Source organism: Oncorhynchus mykiss, chromosome 26, assembly GCF_013265735.2.
Source record: "Oncorhynchus mykiss isolate Arlee chromosome 26, USDA_OmykA_1.1, whole genome shotgun sequence".
Lineage (NCBI taxonomy): Eukaryota > Metazoa > Chordata > Actinopteri > Salmoniformes > Salmonidae > Oncorhynchus > Oncorhynchus mykiss.
The window spans coordinates 28,270,913-28,288,651 of NC_048590.1; the positions used below are offsets into that span (position 1 = coordinate 28,270,913).

The 17,739-nt window shown below is 44.8% G+C and overlaps 1 protein-coding gene and 1 non-coding gene across 9 annotated transcripts in view; both read right to left on the reverse strand.

Annotated features, from left to right (window-relative positions):
- Positions 1-17,739, reverse strand: part of LOC110506541 (transcription factor 12) — a 96,256-nt gene that overhangs the window by 5,073 nt on the left and 73,444 nt on the right. For 5 of the 8 annotated variants that reach the window (XM_021586233.2, XM_021586232.2, XM_021586231.2 and 2 more), the window contains exons 9-16: positions 17,299-17,398; positions 16,431-16,570; positions 14,382-14,526; positions 14,190-14,260; positions 10,211-10,355; positions 6,740-6,816; positions 3,329-3,400; positions 2,592-2,777 (exon numbers count right to left, since the gene is read on the reverse strand). In XM_021586233.2, the coding sequence (XP_021441908.1) occupies positions 2,592-2,777; positions 3,329-3,400; positions 6,740-6,816; positions 10,211-10,355; positions 14,190-14,260; positions 14,382-14,526; positions 16,431-16,570; positions 17,299-17,398 (936 nt within the window). The remainder of the gene's footprint in view (positions 1-2,591; positions 2,778-3,328; positions 3,401-6,739; positions 6,817-10,210; positions 10,356-14,189; positions 14,261-14,381; positions 14,527-16,430; positions 16,571-17,298; positions 17,399-17,739) is intronic. The other 3 variants (XM_021586234.2, XM_021586235.2, XM_021586237.2) reach the window with 3 other exon arrangements.
- Positions 9,678-9,760, reverse strand: LOC118944576. The gene has a single exon (XR_005039928.1). It is a non-coding gene; the product is annotated as a small nucleolar RNA SNORD35 (small nucleolar RNA).

The following is a 17,739-nucleotide window of genomic DNA, read 5'->3' on the forward strand; positions in this document are numbered from 1 at the left end:
GTAGTCTACAAGCCGATGATGAGAACCTTGGTGGAAAACTGTCCATTGAAAACGCTTGTAAAAATACATGTTTGGCTTGGATTTCAAAACAGGATTTTCTAAACACTCATGACAAATTGAACACAATGCCTGACCTTTCTGGTGAGCTAAACAATCATATTTCCTCAAATTAAAAGCAGGATCTACAGGTGGAGCTGCAGTACAGGAGTCCGTTTCTGGGAACTAATGATAGTTCTCAAGTCCCTCAGTTCTGACACTGGGGGGTGCTTTGGTGCTGTACTTCACCATAACAAAATGCATAATTCATATTCAGGATAAGGGAAACACAAACACATATTTGTATTGCTGTATAATCTCTCCATAATAATCAATGCAGTATGTGATGGTAAACCTATCCCCTTCTCTCTCTTCTTTCTGTTTTCATTTCTATTGCTTTTCTCTCTTGGGTTAGCCACGGTCATTATGTTCTGAGGGTTCTTCTTCCTCTTCTAGATATATCTATCTCTGATCTATTTGGCAGCAATATAAGGCAAAACCCACTCCAAAGACAGACCATTTCCTTATTTTCTCTCCATATTGGTTGTGAAACAGAGTCCTCCCATCATGCTGCATCACCATCGCTGTGCTCGCTGGAGTTTACCACATGTTCCCCACTCAGCTATCTGGTTCTCTTCTGGGAACTAGGGGAGGAGGAGGAGAAACCAGTACGGGGGGGTATCTTCCCCTTTTCTTATGGAATGTGATCCCAAGTCATTTTTGGCCTACGTTAACCCCGCTGCCCCCAAACCCTCCCCCTCCTCCTCACTACGCTAATCTCTGCAGTGCTCTCAACAGGTGTCCAAACAAGTCTTTGTCTGGCGGAGGAGGAGGGGCGCGGGGGTTCTGGCGAGGGAAGAACGCTGCCATTTTCCTGGCTGGGCCTGATTACCATACAGCTGAGGACCTCTATTTGGGTGGAGACTGTGGCCTCAGGCGCGCGCTTCTAACCATTCAGATTTGTTGAGTTGGTTAAAAAGAGGCGGTGAAAGAGTGAAAAGGCCTGTCCTGAGTAAACGGTTGTGGCTGTGCCATGCTGAGGTGGCTGAGCTCTGTCTGAGCAGCAGTCTGAGGGGACCCTCTCTCTCTACCACAGAGGAGGCTCTGTGTTCATGCAGACACAGCCAGTCCTCTCTTAGTCTCACAGCCCACCAACACTATCACTATAGTCCCTCAACACTCTGTAACGAGCACACCAAACTGAACTGCACCATGGGAGAACCACTAAAAAGCACTTTCAGTCACAGACCAGTAAATACTATCCTGAGAGTTCCAAGGACCACAACATCAAAATGGCCATGACTGAAAACACATGGTGCGCTGGGACATTTTCTTCCTTCTACTGAGAGTAACAAACCAGAAATACTAGCCCCTGTCTTCAAAGTATTCTGGGCAAAAGGGACACAGGCTCCAAGCTTGCATGCTGCGAAGGCTGTGAAAGGCTGTAAACTTGTCTGTAAAATGGCACTGGTTTTAGTTTTGGCAGTACAGATACAGGAGCACCAACTCCAATAAATGAACAGTCAGGGGAGAAGTAGTATGGCAGAAACACAGAACACATCCAAACCTTGTCCACTTGAACATTGGATCTGATTGTTACCACAGGCCAGGGATCAAATGCCTCCCAATTGTCTTGTGGGTTTGTTGGCCCTGATTACCATGTGAGTAATGCAAGGACTAGTCTCACAGATGCTACTCCACAGCAAGAATGTTTACTAATCAGCCAGTGGTAGAGGGACAGGTTCCTGTGAGGAGCTGGGACTGAGGTTGAGGTCTGGGCAGTAAATGGTGAGGTAAGGAAATGCTGAGCATGTCTCAGTCCTCGGCATCCTCCCCTCCTCCATCACATCCCCTGAATGCCTCCATCCATTTTCTTAGAAAATGGAGTTTAATCCAAGAGGATCTTAATCCAACCCTCCACCCACGTACGCCAGGACTGATTCAGAAAACTCAGGAAAAATATGGCCTAAATTATTTCCCATCACCTAGGGATTAGTGTAGAACTGTCTCCTCTGTTGAAACTTCCACTACAGATGTGCTCAAATCCCTCTCCTCTCCGATATGAAATAGTTCAGATGGAGGATGGGCAAACACATTATGCTCTGCACCGAGACCTGCATCCCCCCGTTCCCCAGGAGCCGCCTCATAGGAGTGCAACTGACAAACACTTTCCAGACCAAAGCAGAACTTCACTCCGTCTGGCCTGGTTTTCTCATTCAACCCTGTATACGAGGTCTTTCTTAAGGAGAGTAAGCCTTCAGGCCAACCATTACACATATGGAAAGTATGTGAGTTTAAATTAAACTGTTCTCTGTGGAAAAATGCAGAGTTTTTGCACATGGCTGTGGACTCATTCTGAACAGGTGGCCAAGGCTTGTTTATTAGCCTATTTGGAGAAACGCAACGCAAAAGCACATATGCCTACCCTCAATCCAAATAACAGACTTTCTTTTAAGTATTCAAAGTCAATTCTTAAGTTGCAAAAAACATGAAACATAATATCCTTAACATCTAAAACACTCAAGATCTTTTTCTTCTGCAAAGTTAATTCATACCATTGCTGCTGTCCGACTAGCAACCAATCCGGCGGCAGGGAAGTTTGCTCCGAGGGCTGCTATTGGCCCGTTCTGTCCCAGCAGGCTGTGTATGTCGCTGGGCAGACTGGTGGTGGAGCCCACGGCATGGTTCCGCAGGACGAGGATGGCATCATCCAGTCTGTCCAGGCGATCCTCCATCCGAGACTGGGAGGACCGAGAGAGAAGAGGGGAGGGGAGGGGAGAGGGGGGCGAAGAACAGGAGAGAAGGACAGAGCAGCTTAATATAAGCACATTAGGACAAAAAATGGAGGACATTGTGATTTTATGGCGTGATCTTGGAGTGAAAAAACACCACAGGGATAACAAAAGCATAAAAGAAAGACACGCAAAAACAGATGAAGATAAGCCATTTCAACCTGAGGAGGGGCACAAGGGATGCATGTGTTCATAACAGACAAGCATCCTCATTTGTATCTATAGAAACTGATAAACGGGCTGGCACACCACTCATTTGGAGCACCATGACTATTCATTTGGTATTAAAGCATCTTATGCTCCTAAGCTGATTACTGCAAGCTGAAATGTCAGTATATAAATAATAAACAACAATAAAAAGCATGACAACAAAACATTTGAAACTGCAATTAAATGGAACTGAACGGCGGCCAAGCTGGTGAAAGAAAGAAAAACAACTAAGGATGTGCAAAGGTGTCAAACACTGATGGGTAAAGTCTCCATCTAAAGGACAGGAGTACCTCGCATACATCCTTTAAGAATGACATGGCATCCTGGAGATGCTCATGAAGCTGCTGATGGACTCGAGTTTTCTGCCAAAATCAGATAGAACAGGAAAGCATGTGAGCACAAATAAACATTAGTGGAAGAGCCAGAGATAGTATAGACTGAGATAGAAGGACGGAGATAGTGTAGACTGAGATAGAAGGACGGAGATAGTGTAGGCTGAGATAGAAGGACGGAGATAGTATAGACTGAGATAGAAGGACGGAGATAGTGTAGACTGAGATAGAAGGACGGAGATAGTGTAGGCTGAGATAGAAGGACAGAGATAGTATAGACTGAGATAGAAGGATGGAGATAGTGTAGACTGAGATAGAAGGACAGAGATAGTGTAGACTGAGATAGAAGGACGGAGATAGTGTAGACTGAGATAGAAGGACAGAGATAGTGTAGACCAAGATAGAAGGGCAGAGATAGTATAGACTGAGATAGAAGGACGGAGATAGTGTAGACTGAGATAGAAGGACAGAGATAGTATAGACTGAGATAGAAGGGCAAAGATAGTGTAGACTGAGATAGGACAGAGATAGTGTAGACTGAGATATAAGGACAGAGATATAGTGTAGACTGAGATATAAGGACGGAGATAGTGTAGACTGAGATAGAAGGGCAAAGATAGTGTAGACTGAGATAGGACAGAGATAGTGTAGACTGAGATATAAGGACAGAGATAGTGTAGACTGAGATAGAAGGACAGAGATAGTGTAGACTGAGATAGAAGGACAGAGATAGTGTAGACTAAAATAGAAGGGTAGAGATAGTGTAGACTGAGATAGGACAGAGATAGTGTAGACTGAGATAGGACAGAGATAGTGTAGACTGAGATAGAAGGACAGAGATAGTGTAGACTGAGATAGAAAGGCAGAGATAGTGTAGACTGAGATAGAAGGACAGAGATAGTGTAGACTGAGATAGAAGTGCAGAGATAGTGTAGGCTGAGATAGAAGGACAGAGATAGTATAGACTGAGATAGAAGGACGGAGATAGTGTAGACTGAGATAGAAGGACGGAGATAGTGTAGGCTGAGATAGAAGAACAGAGATAGTATAGACTGAGATAGAAGGACGGAGATAGTGTAGACTGAGATAGAAGGACGGAGATAGTGTAGGCTGAGATAGAAGGACAGAGATAGTATAGACTGAGATAGAAGGGCAAAGATAGTGTAGACTGAGATAGGACAGAGATAGTGTAGACTGAGATATAAGGACAGAGATATAGTGTAGACTGAGATATAAGGACGGAGATAGTGTAGACTGAGATAGAAGGGCAAAGATAGTGTAGACTGAGATAGGACAGAGATAGTGTAGACTGAGATATAAGGACAGAGATAGTGTAGACTGAGATAGAAGGACAGAGATAGTGTAGACTAAAATAGAAGGGTAGAGATAGTGTAGACTGAGATAGGACAGAGATAGTGTAGACTGAGATATAAGGACAGAGATATAGTGTAGACTGAGATATAAGGACGGAGATAGTGTAGACTGAGATAGAAGGGCAAAGATAGTGTAGACTGAGATAGGACAGAGATAGTGTAGACTGAGATATAAGGACAGAGATAGTGTAGACTGAGATAGAAGGACAGAGATAGTGTAGACTAAAATAGAAGGGTAGAGATAGTGTAGACTGAGATAGGACAGAGATAGTGTAGACTGAGATAGGACAGAGATAGTGTAGACTGAGATAGAAGGACAGAGATAGTGTAGACTGAGATAGAAAGGCAGAGATAGTGTAGACTGAGATAGAAGGACAGAGATAGTGTAGACTGAGATAGAAGTGCAGAGATAGTGTAGGCTGAGATAGAAGGACAGAGATAGTATAGACTGAGATAGAAGGACGGAGATAGTGTAGACTGAGATAGAAGGACGGAGATAGTGTAGGCTGAGATAGAAGAACAGAGATAGTATAGACTGAGATAGAAGGACGGAGATAGTGTAGACTGAGATAGAAGGACGGAGATAGTGTAGGCTGAGATAGAAGGACAGAGATAGTATAGACTGAGATAGAAGGGCAAAGATAGTGTAGACTGAGATAGGACAGAGATAGTGTAGACTGAGATATAAGGACAGAGATATAGTGTAGACTGAGATATAAGGACGGAGATAGTGTAGACTGAGATAGAAGGGCAAAGATAGTGTAGACTGAGATAGGACAGAGATAGTGTAGACTGAGATATAAGGACAGAGATAGTGTAGACTGAGATAGAAGGACAGAGATAGTGTAGACTAAAATAGAAGGGTAGAGATAGTGTAGACTGAGATAGGACAGAGATAGTGTAGACTGAGATATAAGGACAGAGATATAGTGTAGACTGAGATATAAGGACGGAGATAGTGTAGACTGAGATAGAAGGGCAAAGATAGTGTAGACTGAGATAGGACAGAGATAGTGTAGACTGAGATATAAGGACAGAGATAGTGTAGACTGAGATAGAAGGACAGAGATAGTGTAGACTAAAATAGAAGGGTAGAGATAGTGTAGACTGAGATAGGACAGAGATAGTGTAGACTGAGATAGGACAGAGATAGTGTAGACTGAGATAGAAGGACAGAGATAGTGTAGACTGAGATAGAAAGGCAGAGATAGTGTAGACTGAGATAGAAGGACAGAGATAGTGTAGACTGAGATAGAAAGGCAGAGATAGTGTAGACTAAGATAGAAGGACAGAGATAGTGTAGACTGAGATAGAAAGGCAGAGATAGTGTAGACTGAGATAGAAGGACGGAGAAAGCGGAGAGTCAGACAGAGACAGATATATGGTAACTAATCACTGTGTCAGGCAGCATCAAAACTGTGGTCCTGTGTAGATAATAACTCCTGACCCCTCGTCCTCTCCTCCCACCATGAGGTCCCATCCCTCCCACACATTCGCCGTTCACACTGATCATAGGTTTGGTCGCTTCACAAAAATCCCATTGTAGGTGGCATTCAAATATAGTGAGTAAATATTTATCCCCACAGCCGATGGTGTGAATGTGTGATGTGGGCGTCAGGTGGTGTGGGGTGAAAACTGATCCCAAGTCGTGTTTCTGGTCCGCTTACGGACAGGCAGCTAGCGCTGGAATCTTGGAGCAGTGGTGGTTAAGTCAATGCAACAGCTGCCAGGTTCCCCAGCCCCCATAACTCCAGCCCCCCACCCCCCCCCAACCCCACCCTGGTCCACGAAGTAGGGGACAGATGGCAGGAGACACGCCCCAAGGGACGGTTATTGTTCAGCACCCCCAACCCCCCCCACCGACATTTGTCAGCCAAGAATCTTCATGTAATGCTATCCCTGCCCTCCGTGAGAGAAACCATCTACTGTGTGCGTGTCCATTAAAAAGTGCTCAGGGTGTGGGGGAAGGGAAGAGAAGGGAGGCAGGGAGACTTACCAGTGAGTGCAGGGAGTTCTCATAGTTGGGCGAGGAGGAGCTCTGCCCGGCTGCACCACGGGACCATTGGTTGGTACCTGAGAGAGACAGAGCGGGAGAACCACAGTTATCCACCTGACATGGCTGATTCAGACATCACAACATGGCCAATGATAAGAGACCTGCATCCTGCTCCACTCTACAGGGGCTGACTGACACACAGCACATCCACATCCTGTCTGGTCTCTTGTTGTTATGCTGTGAGAGGTATTTTCATCATTGGGGTTCAGCTGCATCATTTCCTGGTGACTGGGCTGCATCCTGCATCATGAGCCAGGGCCGTGGGTGGACGGCCCCAACATACACCAGCACACTGGGACACACTGGGACACACTGGGACATGGCCTACATGTACATCCGCTCATTAATGAGCTAATAGCCCAGGGAACAAAGTGAACAGTGATAAGAGGCCCGGCTGGGATAGAGGCTGTCTTCCACTGACACTGACAGAGTGATTTTTCCACGACAAAAGGACTCCCTTACTCCATCCAATGAGCCAGAAAGTTCCAGAAGGCTCTAGCAAGGCTGCACTCATGGGTGCTCCTCTTGTCCGCTGATCTAAGCCCAATGTGATTGGCTGACAAGCTTCCAGGGGTCACGATACAAATATCATCTGACCAATCACATGCCAAGCTGAGGTATAGTGTAACAGCTCCGTGGCTTGCCAAAACATGCAGACCAAGAGAGACTCAGAGACCTGACCTGAATTAACTTTCCATTCTGAGATTCTAGAGACAACCAAGAGACAGGGCAATAGTCCAAACAAATGGTGGAAACATCTAATTAAGGAATTCCATTCTATCCCAGACTGGGTGATCTCTAGAGCACATAAAGCAGAGGGGATCACAATGTGTGGGAATGGTTATAATCAGTACATGAAATGTGCAATGGCACATATAAAACAAGTGTGAAACTAAAATAGTGTGAAACTAAAATAATCTGCTAATCAAATTGAGGTCTGACGCAACAAAATATATTTTTCTTTGACTCTTTATCTTAGCCAATGTTGTCTGAAAAATATTCCAACTAACAAACAACAGTGCACCAGGAGGTAATGCATTACACCAAGCCTGTTGTGTGCACATGAGAACAGTTCAAGTCTCCTTAATCGATTGTGACAACGAGGAAACCTCCCAGGTTATTTATACTGGGCTGTGTTAGTGAGCCAGCCCCAGCTATGGGCCCTCACTATACCGCCTGGTCTCCATTACTGTGGCAGGAGACCAACACCCAGCCCACGCACTCTAGCATACTCTACAGATGGATACATTGTTTAGCTTACCTCTCATTCTCTCATTTAGGCTGTTTGTCAAAACCAACAGCAGGCCCCATTTTCTCCCTGTTCTCCTCTAAAATGGTATTTCAGTATTTGAGAGAGAAAGATCGGAGATCACTAGCTAACGTTAGCTTGTTTCTGACGAACACTAGGATTACATCTCCACTTGACCTGGGGGAACTGTTTAGGATTTTCCATTGATTCATCGTCAGCAGTGTAAACGAAGCATTAGTCCTCTGTGTGGAGAGACTTTCTCTCAGAAAAGGTCCTGGAAAAGCCAGGCTTTAATTAAGAAGCTATTAAAAGTAACTTTGGAACAGGGATTGACGGAGCCTCTCTGCTCAACCTCAGTGTTTCCCTGGCGCGAACCAAACAGGAAGTACTCATAACTAAGCCTCCCTGGGCCTCTGGTCCCCACGTGGAGGAGAGGGCTAATTGAACACACCAGCAAGAGTTGAGTTGAGCAGCACCAGGGTGTATATCTGTTCCTGCCTGGTTGGGTTATGAAAGTAGCTAATCCTAATGAACAGATGGAGCAATTTGTGGTTAATCTGAACATCATGCCAAATCATGCCCCAACTGACCTATGTAATGCCCCCTATTCTAATTAACAAACTTCAAACAAATAAATGGATATTAGATCGCAAAACATGAAACAAGAAATACATTTTCAATCATCCCAGTTGCCCTTTTAAGCTACATTAACTTTAGTTTTTATGGAGGCGTTCTATTAAACTAATGGAAACAGATTTGGAAATGGATAAGTTATGACTTTTGGGAAGGGTTTTGGACAAAGGCAGATGTTTATTCATGTGGCAAGTCATGGATGTGGAATATTTGTTTTGCATTTGTAAATTGAACAGAAACTGTAGATTCACTGAGGATGATTATAAAGAGAAACTCTGTTTCACATTGTAACAAAAGTTGGTGCCCTTGGTACCATGTTGTCTCATCATTTGTATAACAAAACATTCCACACCCACATAACTGGAGTTCTCAATTTCCAGGTGACAGGAACTTCACTGATCAAATCAAAATGGTTGTTGGCATTCTACCTCCTCTGTCCTCCCACGTAGGGCATGCTGCCCTGAGGCCTGGCTGGCTGAGGTGTAAAGAGGGGAGGGGTCGGCATCCCTCTGTGTGAAGCCGATATAGTCCTCCTCATCAGCTGAGTCACTGTCGCTCCTCGGGCAGATAAATGAGGCCCTTTGCAGGCCGGTCGATCCATGGGGAGAACAGCTGTCCACAGACCAGAGCAACAGCTGAGGACAAGGGGGGCATACGTGGAGACAGCTGTCGCCACTACATCACCACACACGGCACAACTGCCCACTAAAACAACACGCTGGGCTTTCCCTCTCTTTCTCTCTCTCTCTCCCTCCCCTCTCTCTCTCCTCTGCCAGAGTGTCTCTCACAATTATTAAATGTCCCCTGCACATTGCTCTGCTACTTATGGACCCAGTTTCAGGGAAATTGATTATCTGAATGATCTGGTTGGTTATCTGGTAGAATGAATACAGTGACTGAGAGGAGAGGATGTCAAACTCTAAGAGTCTCTTAGTTCCTTTCAGCAACCGAAGAGAGCTGACTCCTTATCACTATGTAGCTAGGGGTTGTCTGGGGTAAACTGCATCCGCTGTCGCCATGAGGCAATGTCGTCAAAGTCACAGAGACTGAAGACCATCGTGAGATAAACATCACTTGAAGACCATTGTGAGATAAACATCACTTGAAGACCATCGTGAGATAAACATCACTTGAAGACCATCGTGAGATAATCATCACTTGACCATTGTGAGATAAACATCACTTGAAGACCATCGTGAGATAAACATCACTTGAAGACCATTGTGAGATAAACATCACTTGAAGACCATTGTGAGATTAACATCACTTGAAGACCATCGTGAGATAAACATCACTTGAAGACCATCGTGAGAAACATCACTTGAAGACCATTGTGAGATAAACATCACTTGAAGACCATTGTGAGATTAACATCACTTGCAGTGTTCACCTACAGCACTAAGACAGAGCCTTATGGAGGAAGCAGTGTGAATGCTGTGAGGAAACAATAACCCACATCTCTCCATGGACTAGTTTAGGCTGGTATAATGCTATAGTGCAGTAGATCAGAGTGCAGACTGATGTTCTACCTGCCCTTCCAGAGGGGGCGCCGGTGGTCACCACTGTACCTGCTGAGGCAGCAGCACCTGCTGTGCAAGTCAGGGGCGACGGAGATCCTACAGGGGTGGAGGGGTTGGATGGAAAACTACTGCTGGTGTGGTCAGGTGAGTAAATCTGTGGAGAGAGAGGGGAGAGAGAGGGGGAGGGGGAGAGGAATGGAGGGAAAGAGAGTGAGGGGGATGACAGAAGGAGGGAGAAAGAGAGAGATCCGTCAGTAAGGTAGAACATGCAGCTCTTTAAAATCACAACAATCGTTTCCCCATACTTTTTATAGCCTGTGTCACCATCCTTCAGCGGGCGCACGGCCAAAATTGGCTCATCAATTCTGGGGATTTTCCAACCAGGGAGCCCATAAAAATGTTCAGAGCATACATATGGGTCTTTAACGGTGAGCAGTGGCTTCAGTAAAAGCAAAACAAAAGGTACCGCAAACCATATTCACTGCGACACCTGAAGGCTCTGACCAGTCTGGTGCCCTCCTCTAACTCTGATTAGTGTTGTTTTATTTACATCTCCCCCACTAGCCACAACATAGATAATATCATACAAATACTGTATCTACAGTAATATGGCTGATACACTATTAGAGGAGAAAGTCAACGTCTTTACTCTGGGGGGAAACAGGAACAAAGCGGTTGAAATCCTTTAAAGCTAAAGTGGACTAAAATCTGCCCTAGATCCCATTAATATCTTTCTAACATGGTACTATATAACTCCAGTATAAACCCAGGGTGGAGCCATAGACAGGGAGAGATACAAAGGCCAGCATTAATCCCCCAATAGTGATGGAGCGGAGGGGGTTATCCTGAATGAGCTGCACCACCGCACCTCTCCATGCTAGACCACGCCCTGAACTGGCAGAAGACCTCTGTTACCATACCGTAGCATGTACAGCCTTCCACTGTGTTTGTGGGGAATGTTAAGCTTGGGTCAATGAGGTTTTTAGGGCAACATGACAATAAGAGTGAAAGAGAATGGGAGAGAGAGAGAGAGAGAGAGAGAGAGAGAGAGAGAGAGAGAGAGAGAGATAGCAAAAGAGAAAGAGAGAAAGAGATAGAGAGAGGGAAAGAGAGAGAGAGAGAAAGAGAGAGAAAAAGAAAGAGAAAGAGAGAAAGAGAGAGGATGATGTGATTCTGAAGCACACAGATTACATCTCTAAAACTTTCACAGGGATTTCATTTGTTTAGAGAAATGCTGGATTAAAGCAGACAACACATCCCTGATTTGTTCCCTTTAAGAGGATAGTTTGTGCCATAATGGAAAGTGTCTCCCAGTAAACCAGGGTATTAGAGGTTTGATTCCCATTAATTAGCAGAGGCAGTAGATCCAGAAGGATTTCCCTGCAAGTAAACATCACATCCTACTCATAGGAAACCGTTTCACTTCAGTAAACACAATGGAATGCCGTTATTAATAATCTTCTCTTTTAAGCTTGATCACCAAGCTTTTGTGTTTCAATCAACTTTTGGAAGTCCAAATGGTTTGGCTATTGCATGTCACTCCGTGTACCAAAAGAGATGTTTTTCCCTGTGGGGATTTACACATGCTTCTTCTTCTCTATTCTTTTAAATCACATTTCTCAGTCAAAAGCATTTGTCACTGTTCAGTATCTTTACCCTGAGACACTCAATCCTGTTGAGAAGTAATGACCATCAACTGTGATCACAAGTGTATGTCTCAAATCAATGGGACTCAAAACGAATTAGCCAATATCTCTTCTCTTTCTAAAGCGGGCCGTCTATAGCCGTGACTCCTGACCCTGCAATATACAACGGGCCATTCTTCTGGTCCCGGGCTACTTCTGCTGTATTCAAACTGCAACACGACTCATTTTACCAACAACAAATGAGGCTCCGCCTCCTCATCGGTCACGCTCCCCCGGGCAGCGGGGGCCAATAAGCACGGCCCGTTTAAAAGGCCGGAGAACAAAAGGCCCACAAAGGGCGGCCCGCAGAGTTGAGCCACAGCAGTTAGGAACCCCCATCGCTCCCCCTGGCCTCCCCACCCCTCGTCTCACCCAGCCCAACAGTGTCCATTTCACTGCAGCTTTGTCATGCTAATAGAATTGAGTCTACGAATACAAAAATACTTAATTTGTGATTATCATACACCCTCACACACACTTTTCTCTTTCGGGTGCGCACCACTAAGCCATAGCACTTCCCAAATGTAAACCCACTACGCTTTTACACATCCTACTTCTCTCACTTTTTACTAGGAATAAAAGCTATGGTGGGTTTCATTTCTCTGAGGTGAGACAAAATGATGTGGACTCCCCGACAAATTAGTTGATTCGGCTATTTCAGCCACTCACATTGCTGACAGGTGAATAAAATCAAGCACACAGCCATGCAATCTCAATAGACAAACATTGGCAGTAGAAAGTCCTTACTGATGAGCTCAGTGACTTTCAACGTGGCACAGTCATAGGATGCCACCTTTCCAACAAGTCAGTTTGTAAAATGTCTGCCCTGCAAGAACTGCCGCAGTCAACTGTAAGTGCTGTTATTGTGAAGTGGAAAAGTCTAGGAGCAACAACGGCTCAGCCGCGAAATGCTAGGTCACACGAGCTCACAGAACGGGATCGTCGAGTGCTGAAGCGCGAAGTGCGTAAAAATAGTTTGTCCTCGGTTGCAACACTCACTACCGAGTTCCAAATTGCCTCTGGAAGCAACGTCAGCACAATAACTGTTTGTCTGGAGCTTCATGAAATGGGTTTCCATGGACGAGCAGCAGCACACAAACCTAAAATCACCATGCGCAATGACAGGTGTCGCCTGGAGTGGTGTAAAGCTTTCCACCATTGGACTCTGGAGCAGTGAGAACTCTGGAGTGATAAATCCTGCTTCACCATCTGGCAGTCCAACAGACTAATCTGAGTTTGGCGGATGCTAGGAGAACGCTACCTGCCCCAATGCATAGTGCCAACTGTAAAGTTTGGTGGAGGAGGAATAATGATCTGGGGCTGTTTTTCATGGTTCGGTTTAGGCCCCTCAGTTCCAGTGAAGGGAAATCTTAACGCTACAGCGTACAATGACATTCTAAACGATTCTGTGTTTCCAACTTTGTGGCAGCAAAGGGGGGGCCAACTCCATATTAATGCCCATGATTTTGGAATGAGATGTTCGACGAGCAGGTGTCCACATACTTTTGGTAATGTAGTGTATATTAGGCCGGGTTACAGATGAGTTCTGGGAGTTATTAAAATGAGAAATAATCAGTAAGAGGAGAGACAGAAGAGCTCTCTGTGAGGTTATGTGGCTGTTGAAACCAAGAGGGCTCTAACTGGACGGAGGACATATTCATCATCAGTAGCACAAAGGTTTATGAGTTACTTACTGTGTGATCAAAAATGGAACAAATACCAAGGCTGGATTATTCAAACGGGTGAGGTTTGTTTTAAACATTTTTTTTTTACAATTTCCTTCTTGTATACTCAGAGATTAAGTCTATAATTATCCAGGCTTAGGCACAAAAACAACTGCACACACATCCCTCTGGGCTTATTTAATCAGCATTCACTATAGCACTTAATACCCATCGTGACCACCGAGGTCACTTCCTTTACAGACTGAAGAGAGCCATTAATATAATGCACCATCTCAGTTTAACACAGAAATAAAACACATCTTTGATATTAAAGTGAGTGTAGAAGGTACTGTAGTCAAGAACACAGGATTCACACCCAGAGAGGGGACCAACCTAGAGGGGATATCCACGGAGGATTCCTAACCATCCATGTAAGCCTAACGCCTCAATCAAACTGCCATTCAGAGGGAGAGAGTGCAATTTTAAGTGCTGCATGGATTGTGCCTCCCTTTACCAGTAAACCAATAGGGCTTTACTCCCAACAAACAACCTCTGTGGATTTGTAACATGGTTTCTATCTAAATCTCTTTTGAGGCTTTCCCATTTCCCCGGAGGAGAACAGGGGTGGGCTGTACTCACCGAAGCCAAGGCTTTGCCCAGTGCATCTCCAGTCTGCTGGCTTCCAGAGGCGTTCCCCCGATTTGCAGCAACTACAGAAACAAGGAGAGGACATTTATAACACAGAGCATAGATTAAAGAAGAGAACATCATTGTAGGAATTTATCTCGCCTATTGATATTTAAGAGTAGATCAACCAAATATTCGCCGTACCCATGACCCCGTCGGTGGTGTTGATAGGCGGGGTGTGTGTTGGGTTAACGAATGGTGAAGTGCTGGCGTTGCTGCGGTGGAAGCTGGACATTGGAGGAAGACTGGCATGGATGTCTGTCGGCGACACAGAGTGTGGAGGGTAATTCTGAAAGAGAAAGAGGACAAAACACTTGTTCATCAGGACAATGCAATATTGTGTGTGTATACACTTGTTCAGTGGTAAGAATAGCATTGTGCATTGTCAGTGAGGATCTCTGAATGATCCAATGTTGACCTAAATGACTAATGATGATAAATACAATCCACCTGTGTGTAATCAAGTCTCCGTATAAATGCACCTGCACTGTGATAGTCTCAGAGGTCCGTTAAAAGCGCAGAGAGCATCATGAAGAACAAGGAACACACCAGGCAGGTCCGATATACTGTTGTGAAGAAGTTTAAAGCCGGATTTGGATACAAAAATATTTCCCAAGCTTTAAACATCCCAAGGAGCACTGTGCAAGCGATAATATTGAAATGGAAGGAGTATCAGACCACTGCAAATCTACCAAGACCTGGCCGTCCCTCTAAACTTTCAGCTCATACAAGGAGAAGACTGATCAGAGATGCAGTCAAGAGGCCCATGATCACTCTGGATGAACTGCAGAGATCTACAGCTGAGGTGGGAGACTCTGTCCATAGGACAACAATCAGTCGTATATTGCACAAATCTGGCCTTTATGGAAGAGTGGCAAGAAGAAAGCCATTTCTTAAAGATATCCATAAAAAGTGTTGTTTAAAGTTTGCCACACACCAAACATGTGGAAGAAGGTGCTCTGGTCAGATGAAACCAAAATTGAACTTTTTGGCAACAATGCAAAACGTTATGTTTGGCGTAAAAGCAACACAGCTGAACACACCATCCCCACTGTCAAACATGGTGGTGGCAGCATCATGGTTTGGGCCTGCTTTTCTTCAGCAGGGACAGGGAAGATGGTTAAAATTGATGGGAAGATGGATGGAGCCAAATACAGGACCATTCTGGAAGAAAACCTGATGGAGTCTGCAAAAGACCTGAGACTGGGACGGAGATTTGTCTTCCAACAAGACAATGATCCAAAACATAAAGCAAAATCTACAATGGAATGGTTCAAAAATAAACATATCCAGGTGTTAGAATGGCCAAGTCAAAGTCCAGACCTGAATCCAATCGAGAATCTGTGGAAAGAACTGAAAACTGCTGTTCACAAATGCTCTCCATCCAACCTCACTGAGCTCGAGCTGTTTTGCAAGGAGGAATGGGAAAAAATGTCAGTCTCTTGATGTGCAAAACTGATAGAGACACACCCCAAGCGACTTACAGCTGTAATCGCAGCAAAAGGTGGCGCTACAAAGTATTAACTTAAGGGGGCTGAATCATTTTGCACGCCCAATTTTTCAGTTTTTGATTTGTTAAAAAAGTTTGAAATATCCAATAAATGTCGTTCCACTTCATGATTGTGTCCCACTTGTTGTTGATTCTTCACAAAAAAATACAGTTTTATATCTTTATGTTTGAAGCCTGAAATGTGGCAAAAGGTCGCAAAGTTCAAGGGGGCCGAATACTTTCGCAAGGCACTGTATGTGAATGTGGAGCCCAGACAGACAGAGGGCTTTGGTTGGGCAGCAGCTGCAGGCTCCCTGTGAGTCCCAGTGAGACACAGTGGGCAGACAGAGCAGATGAAACACTGATAGGGGAGGTCAGCCGTGTCTTACACAGATACTGCCCAGACAGCAACATCACTACAGGCTCAGCAGAGAGGAGGGGATGTGCTCTGATGGGGCAGAACAGGACATGGAGGCTGAATACGCATCAGTCACAGTGTTTCCCCTAGCTGGACTTTTTCTGTAGGCAGGGTGGGCAATATTGCACACCACAAATATTAAATTGAAACCAATGCAAGCCAAATGTTTTATGAGAATGGGGCAATAGAGCGTAACAGGGAGGAGGTAGACTGTCTAAGAATAGGTAGGGGAGACATTGAGACATCACTTACAGTATGTGCGTACATCACTAGCTGGGTTGCTTACCTGGCGGTCATGTGAGTGCATGTTGACGTAATTTCCTGACTGCGGCATGTGAGATGAAGATCCTCCCAGCATTCCTCCATAACTAGGCTGGTTGATCCCATTGGAGGAATTCCACGGATCAGAAGAGTTGTGGGTCCCATCTAATGACAACAAACAGAGTTGAGTTGAAATGGATCTGTTTTGAGTTTCATCCCCATTCTTTACAGTATAACGACTCATGTAACAAAAGGATCAACCAATTGAAGAGACATCCTGGATTTGATTCCAGAAGGGAGCAAAGACGTTTTAATGGCTTTAGTTTAATAACCAAAGTCAAGTTTACATAAAATTAAATATGCCTGAACCGCCGTGAAGCAAACCACAACAGCAAACCACAACACACAGCTTGATTATGAGAGCCCAGAGAGACCTTTCCACAGAGGGCAGTCACCCTCCTCTCTGCTGAGTCGCTGGATCACACAAGGGGGTTGTTCACTCCCCCAGTCTGGTCTTAGGACTGAAACACAAGCCCTGTCCTGGACACAGCTGAGATAACACTAAGCCTTGGCTAACAGAAACCAACCCGATCCCTTCAAAGACCAGCGACTCTGAGACCAGGCTCAGTGAAATACTGTCTACCAGAAGAAAGAAATGGCTAAATCGAGCTGAACATTTGAAACTGTTTAGCAACATCAGAGAGAGTGACTACAGAGAGAGTAACTGAGTGTGATGTTAGGATGTTTGTCCAGAAATATTTTCTCATGGGTCCACTGTCCATCAAGAGGCAGGAGAAGAAATGGATAAAGACAGCGCATCAGATTGCACAAACAGATGACACTGGCTTCTTTAGACTCCATGACAGAGACTGTCTTAAGTCAGAATCACTTACCAAAGAAAGTGGTTGCAAACATACTGCTGGGGGGTTTGGGAGATGAGTAGGAGGGAGAATCTCTGTTGAAGTCTTCTGTGTTGGGAGAAGGGGCATACACCTGCCAAAAGAAAACAGACATTATTAACATGAATAACAACAGCAGGTGCATAGGGCAGTCTAGCGTTTTGTCAAAGTCATTATTCTCTAAGATGTAACTTGTGACTGTTCTCTGTATGTGGCAGGAGCATAATGATGATGATTTGGTTGAGTTATTAGGATGATGTTGAAGAGGAACAATTCTAATGCCCCACCACCCTGCCTGGTGGGTTGATCACAATCTAAAGCCAGTGCATTAAGGACGGCTTCATTAACCATCATTAGATGCAAACGAGTACCTTCGCCTAAATTTGTCCCTATTCCTCACACGACTGTCATTTGTAAAGTAGCTTTGTATGTTGA